At 39.7% G+C, this 7,450-nt stretch overlaps 1 protein-coding gene across 1 annotated transcript; it reads left to right on the top strand.

Annotated features, from left to right (window-relative positions):
- Positions 1–248: 248 nt before the first annotated feature.
- Positions 249–6,483, top strand: casp3a (caspase 3, apoptosis-related cysteine peptidase a). Its single transcript, XM_029435906.1, has 6 exons — positions 249–460; positions 734–873; positions 4,111–4,239; positions 4,363–4,538; positions 4,642–4,753; positions 4,864–6,483. Exons 1-6 carry the CDS (start codon positions 396–398, stop codon positions 5,091–5,093), a joined length of 852 nt encoding a protein of 283 aa, XP_029291766.1. The 5' UTR covers positions 249–395; the 3' UTR covers positions 5,094–6,483.
- The last annotated feature ends 967 nt before the right edge of the window (positions 6,484–7,450 follow it).

Genomic DNA, 7,450 nt, shown 5'->3' with positions numbered 1-7,450 from the left:
CACCTTTCAAAAACAAAGTTGCAAACAGTCGTGTGGATTAATTAGAGATGTTTTGTTTGTTTGTTTTAGTTCATTGAATAAATACAATATAGAAATCAATATGACCAGAAAATGTTCAGTTTGTCTTGTCAAAAATGTGAAAAATCGTAATTTTCTTTTTTACTAGCCCCGCCCCTCACCAGGGGGAGAGTTGTATCGATGTTGACCGCCCCTTCAAACGGCAGGGATTGTGGTATAAAACGAGTGCTACCCCGCATGACATCAGCACCTTTGTTTACTTCCCATGCGCAGCCCGCTCTCCATATTAGCAATTAGCATCAGGCGCCTGCTGGGTTTGCTGTTGATCTAACAGGGAGTTTGATTTCATCGTGTGGTTAGTTTTCTGAATCAGAAGTATGTCGGTGAAAGGACCTGGACCTGGAGAGGACTCCACAGACGCAAAGAGTGTCGATGGACAACAGTAAGTCACGCTTTATTCATTAGCTCATTGGCGATTTGTTATCGAGGACAGCAAAGAGCCGTTAGAGTATAACGGCTCTTTGCTGTCCGTTAGCATTAATTCACCCACCTATTATTCATTATGTGTGTAGGTCTACAACGTTTTTATCATTGTGTTATTCATGTGCAGGCCTGTAAACTCACACCTTAAATGCTTCCGTAGCTCCTTCTTTGTGATGTATTAATTATCGTGTTGTAAGTATTTACTAGAGTTCTGGTTCTGGTTGTTCCTCAGGTCCGAGTCGTCTTTGTCTGCGTCTGCCTCCATGGATGTGGATGCCAAGCCCAACGCCCACAGCTTTAGATACAGTCTGAGTTTCCCCAGCATCGGCCAGTGCATCATCATCAACAACAAGAACTTTGACAAGAGAACAGGTATTGGTTTTGTTCAGGGCTGAGGTAGCCCCCGTTATACATCATAAGTGACAGGTCTTGTGTTTTACCTAGTGCTGAACATACATTTAAGTTAATAATTTGAAGTAAAAAAATAAGCATCTGGTGGTAACATACCAATATTATATCGATATCATGATATGAGACTAGATGTTGTCCTATTTTCTTAGATCTTGGATATTGTAATATTGCATAAGTGTCTTTTCCTGGTTCTAAAGGCTGAATTACAGTAAAGTGATGTCGTTGTACTTACCGGTCTGTTCTAGTATTTCCCTTTACCCACTTTCGTTTCATTTCATTCGTTCCACATTACTGATGAATATTTAAATCAGAAATCAACCCTACAATATCAATATTTAGGTATTTGATTAAAATAATAGTGTGATATTTTATTTTCTCCATATATCACTCAGCCCTCGTGGTAGTAACACAAAAGGTAAATACTTACTGGCTTTTCTTTACTTTTGCATCGAGTCTGACAGAATAACTTAGGTTCTCACAATATGCACTTGTCATTTGTTATATTTCATACACTAAATTATGAAAACATAAGTTAATAAATAATTACTCGTAGTCCCTCACGTTACCACTGTAAAAGATTTGATTCAGAACCAGGTTTAAATTTATTTTCTTGTGTTTCACTTAGTGCTAAAACTCTCTCTGTCTCTCTCTCTCTCTCTCTCTCTCTCTCTCTCTCTCTCTCTCTGTCTCTCTCTCTCTCTCTCTCTGTCTCTCTCTCTCTCTCTCTGTCTCTCTCTCTCTCTCTCTCTCTCTCTCTCTCTCTCTCTCTCTGTCTCTCTCTCTGTCTCTCTCTCTCTCTCTGTCTCTCTCTCTCTCTCTCTCTCTCTCTCTCTCTCTCTGTCTCTCTCTGTCTCTGTCTGTCTCTCTCTGTCTCTGTCTCTCTCTCTGTCTCTCTCTCTCTCTGTCTCTCTCTCTCTCTCTGTCTCTGTCTCTCTCTCTCTCTCTCTCTCTGTCTCTCTCTCTCTGTCTCTCTCTCTCTCTCTCTGTCTCTGTCTCTCTCTCTCTGTCTCTCTCTGTCTCTGTCTCTCTCTGTCTCTGTCTCTCTCTCTGTCTCTCTCTCTCTGTCTCTCTCTCTCTCTCTCTCTCTGTCTCTCTCTCTCTCTCTGTCTCTCTCTCTCTCTTGATGTCAGGTTCAGGGTTTCTTTTTTCCCCCCAAGGTTTACGGGTCAGTTGGCTCAAATGTACACCTCTAAATCTTTAATTAGGAGTAAGAGGTTAGCTGGCTGTTGAGCTGGCTGTGGTTTTCCTGTAGTATCGTTTTAAGTTCCCAGTCGGTGTACACAAGCTTCTCCACATGACCCCTCAGTTATGGCACGTTAACTTGGTGCGAGAGGACATCCCTGTCAGATAGCTGGAGAATGGCATTCCTTCTCCTGGGATATCATTTTTGAAATGTAATTGTGAGTTGATGCCACTTCTGTGAGGTGATTTTGAACTCCATGGAAAGATCTCCAGGCAGTGAGGCTCATCTTTCGTCTGTCTGGTGACACGTTTGTGTTTGGGAGGTAGATCTCTTATTTATAGTGTTTGTCTGTCACCTTCATGAAATGATCGATAAGCGCGGGGATCCAATTCACTCTTCTTGCTGTGGATCCCATGCCAGTTAATGCTTAAGTTGGCTTTCCTGAGAATGAGAACAAGCAAGCGTTTGTACTAATCCTTGTGTGAATCAAGACAATGCAATAACTCCCAGTGCAGTGTAGGTACACACATGACTTCAGTATGATTTGGCATGCATCACATGGTTTGATAAGTTCCTCTTCCAAATGTGTGACTGAGATCTGTTTATTAGAATTAGTAAGTAGTTAGTTCTGTATATTTAATGGCCCAGTCATTTGGATATTGTGGTGATCTGTGGAGCATGTTTGCACTTTAAAGGATCTATAAAGGGAATGTTTATCCAGCACATACTTCTCTGAGGGTACTTTTACTTTAGTACTTTTGTGGTAGTATGCAATGTAAGCTTGAAAAGCTGAAGCGCAGTATGTGCTCTTATTGAAAGATCTGCCTCCATTGTCTGGCTGAGAAGACCTTGGATATCAATGCAAGTCAAAAGCGCTTAATTCTGCTCTGCATCAGAGGTGATGTATGATGGTTTTATTTTGCTGTCAGACATTTGTTTGACAAACCCGTCAAGCAGGACTAACTAAGTACGCACGACTGCTTGGTCAACAATGTTCCTCATCAAGTACATCATATGAGAGGGGTAAACATCAGCAGTGGTTACTCCTGTTCAACCTCGGAAATATTCCTGTTATGGTAGATATGTGCGCATTACGTGTGTAATCCCCCACACACGTATCCAAGAAATCTTGTGCATCATGTGTATGTGCAAGAACCAATAAGATTGTGTGAAAAGGCTTCACTGGCAGACTCGTTGTGGTCCACGGCGTCACTCTTGGAAACAAAGCAGGTGACCAGTTCCTGTAGCCAACAAACAAGAGGCGTATTATTCAAACCTGAACACAAGGGCTCCAGATAGACGAGGCCGGGTGGCTTGTAAGTGAAAGTAAAAGTCAGATCAATACTCAGTTTAACAAGATGCTCTAAGAATGAGCAATTTACCTTGGTAAAGTAGGTCTGAGTGGAACAGTTTTGATGTACTTATACTGTAGTAAAAAGTAAGAATTTATAGAATTAATTTAGAGATTGAATAAAATCAACACTTAATTACAAAAGAAAAAACATTTGTATACCTTTTGTATACCTTGAAATGATTCAGAGTTTTGTTTTAAACTGCCTTTTTCACAGCAGATATTTCTTTGACTTGTCATCGAAGGAAAAGCACAGGTGTCACTAATCCCGTTAACGATGGCTTTGTACTTGTCAAACGTCCCAATCAGTCATGAGCGTGTGACAGAAAATGCTTTTCAGCAAGCATCATTTAATTATTTACACCTGTGTAGGTGTTGTCACCTTTTCTGGCTGATTAGGTTGAATATATGTGGATCTTATGTGAGGTAACCAGACATGTACTAATGTACTGTGTCATGTACTAAGAAGAAAGGGCGCACTCCAAAAGCTCACCATCACAGTGCCGGTTTGTGCAGGTTGGGCGTGCCCACAGTGCGTACCCACAGTGCGTGCTGATGGTTACTACATATGAGGAAGCAAAGACATGAAGGTTCCTTCTATAAAAAACATTGTGTTCATGTAACCATATTCTCTTTGCTTTGCTTTTTTTTTTTTTTTTTAAAGGCATGAATCAACGAAACGGTACAGATGTAGATGCAGCCAACGCGATGAAAGTGTTTGGGAAGTTGGGTTATAAAGCGAAGGTTTACAACGACCAGTCAGTCGAGCAGATGAAGCAGGTTTTAACTTCTGGTAAGTATGATGCTGAATTCATACAAAATGTGTACCCGCAACTTAATACTAAGGCTATTTTCACTTGTGGTCTTTATATCATCTTGTATGGAAATATAGTAAACGCTTTACATTTCTATTCAGTGTCAAAGGAAGATCACAGCTGCTACGCCTCATTCGTCTGCGTGCTGTTGAGTCATGGCGATGAGGGCGTGTTCTTTGGTACGGATGGATCAGTAGAGCTCAAGTATCTGACGTCACTTTTTCGAGGCGATCGCTGCAAATCACTGGTGGGAAAGCCCAAACTCTTCTTCATCCAGGTATTGTTGGTTTGTCTTTCTTTTTCCCTCCCGCACTAACTTAGCTGTAGCTTTGCATAAGGGTCTAACCAAGTCTTATATTGTGTGTGTGTGTGCACATTAGGCTTGCAGAGGCACTGATCTGGATGCAGGCATTGAAGCAGACAGCCCAGAAGACGGCACTACGAAGATCCCTGTAGAAGCTGACTTCCTGTATGCCTTCTCCACAGCCCCAGGTTAATACTCATACACACAAACTGCAGGCCTATTTGTATACTTATCATCCTCTTTTTTTTTTATTTATTGTTTTGATCCACCCTTATTTCCATCACTCATCTGTCTACAGGCTACTACTCCTGGAGGAACACGATGACCGGGTCCTGGTTCATGCAGTCACTTTGTGACATGATCAGCAAATATGGGAAAGAGCTGGAGCTCCAGCACATCATGACGCGAGTAAACCACAAGGTGGCAGTAGAGTTTGAGTCTGTTTCCTATTCACCAGGTTTTAATGCAAGGAAACAAATCCCATGCATTGTGTCAATGCTGACCAAAGAGATGTATTTTTCTCCTTGATGTCGTCTTCACATCAGAAGCCTTCATCTGAAGGAAGATGAGGATGTGTATGAGGTTTGTGAATCATTTTAGTTTAAACTGTCTGACTCATCCAAGCTCAGCGTAGAATGGATGGGATGCAAAGTCATATTTCACAAGCTTGGCATTATGAGGTCATTTCTGATATTTGAGGCATTATATTTGTCCCTGCAGGAAAACTATTTCTGTATTCTCTTTTTAAACGTTTAATCTAAAACGATGCCGCTGTAAAACGCATAATAATACACATTGAAAAATCATACATTCTAAGATGAAATGTAATTTGGTCTTGTTCTTCCAAGCTCACAGTTTTCTACCAGTAAATGCCTCTTTGCTGTTTACACTATACACATTTCAGGGGAACCTATTGGGAGCCAGTTAGATAGAAGTTTGAACTTCTATTTGTTTAATCATGAAACTAGAGATGGGCTTACTGCCCTCCAGCGTCAACATTTCTATGAGTCAGCAGTTTATTTGAACTTTAACGTGTCTAAGCAAAGACGGTAGTCTGTTATGAAGGGATCATGTCTCATTTATGTGCCTAGTATTTCTTTTCTTTACATTCTTTATTATTTTCATCGTTTGAGTCCGTGTGGTGACATCTGACATGAAGGCTCCACAAACTAAAATAATCATTCTCTGAAATATTCCCTGATTATTTGTGTGAAGCCTAAATGCATGCTGCACTCAGACGGTACATTAAAGGATCATGTTGTTTAGCAAATTCAGGAACATCCATTAATCCATCATGTGTTGGTTTAAAGCTCAGGATTTCATTTTTAACGTTTGTCATTTTTTAAATATGGATTTCTTTATTTTTATGAATGTGAATGTCTTTAAATGAGTCAGTCTCTGGCTTCATAGCATGCATGAGTCAAGCCAGCCCACTTCCACGATGCTTACATTTGAGGCACATTTACATGCTTGGACACAAGTTTACATTTCATGTCGGGCAGTAGTTCATGTATTCTTTTTGTGTTTTTGAAGATATGCAAATAGGATACCTTTCCACTTTGCTTTAATAGTTAGTCATTAACTTCTTTAAAAAAGAAATTCAGTGGACCGTTGTGGAACTGTCAGTCTACTTTCACTCAGCATTGAGTGATTTATAACGGACAACACAATTAGCTTGTGTTCTGATCCTGGTGCTGGTCATTGAGTAAATCTTTCAATATGTACAGCAAGCTAGCTGAAATCACTTTAGCTGTTTAAAATATTTCACATTTTGACAATCCAGTTTTTTATTCCTATCACTATAGTACCCTTGGTGCCAGGGATGTCACTGTTTGGCTTTTCTTTTATCACTATTTTATAAGCAGTGTGAGTTTGGTGTAATGTTTTTCCTGAAAAATAAAAACCACTTTTCATTGTTCTGTGTTGTTCAACAGTGTTGCTGATTTAGTTTTTAGCTCTTACAGTAGTGCAGATCATCAATATCCACAAATATATATTTACTTTCCCGTCAAGTCTTGCCAGTGTTGTTCAGAGCTCATAGATCGAGTTAACCTCTACTTGTGCACACTGTCTTGGATTACTCCAGATTTGGGATGCCTCGAGGTGAGAAGAACTGGGCCACCAGATCCTGAGGCCCTGGGCCAAATAAAACTGGGCCTCAGATTCCCTCTGTGCCAGCACAGGCGCACTTCACCTAAACTAGCTCTCACAAACAACAGATGCCACTTAGTACCTGCTGGATGTTCTTAATACAACAGCTCAGAGCAGACACTTGTACAACACCTAGACACACCAACAATATATACCTCTAAATTAGAAGTTGATTTAACTAACATAGCCACCTGAGACTACAACACAAGTATGACATGAACTCAATTTCTTCCCCCCTGTTAATGTTAAGATTATAGTCTTGGGATAAAATGTGCTCCGTAGTCAAAACCAATTCTATCTGACGTGATTGTATTTACTTTAATGTATGATTGTTGTTTGCATTAGGCTACACTTCCTCAGATTTAACTATCAAACTGGAGATTTTTGCAAAAATGATTTATATTAATGATAAATTGTTGCAGCTCTTCAATCAAGCGATTTGATTTGTAAACGTATTACTTGTGAGTTATTATCTGTATTTAAAAACATCTTTGTGTCCGTTGAGTTCCATCAATAAATAAGCAAATACCTGAGATACCCCTGTACATTATAATGCAATTTAGTACAGCAATCCTTTAATAATTTCAAGGTAGCTACTTTTGTGAAACGTATTTAATGGTGTTGATTCAAGTCTGATAGTTTTAGAGCTTGTTTTACATTTTTTTTGTATTGTATTTTATTATAATTATAATAAAATGCATTATATATAAACCTGTGTCTGTTCTATGTAAGCT

This window comes from Cottoperca gobio, chromosome 1, assembly GCF_900634415.1.
Source record: "Cottoperca gobio chromosome 1, fCotGob3.1, whole genome shotgun sequence".
NCBI classification, from domain to species: Eukaryota; Metazoa; Chordata; class Actinopteri; order Perciformes; family Bovichtidae; genus Cottoperca; species Cottoperca gobio.
The sequence above is the reverse complement of the archived record's forward strand: the minus strand, read 5'-3'. Positions and strand labels throughout refer to the sequence as shown.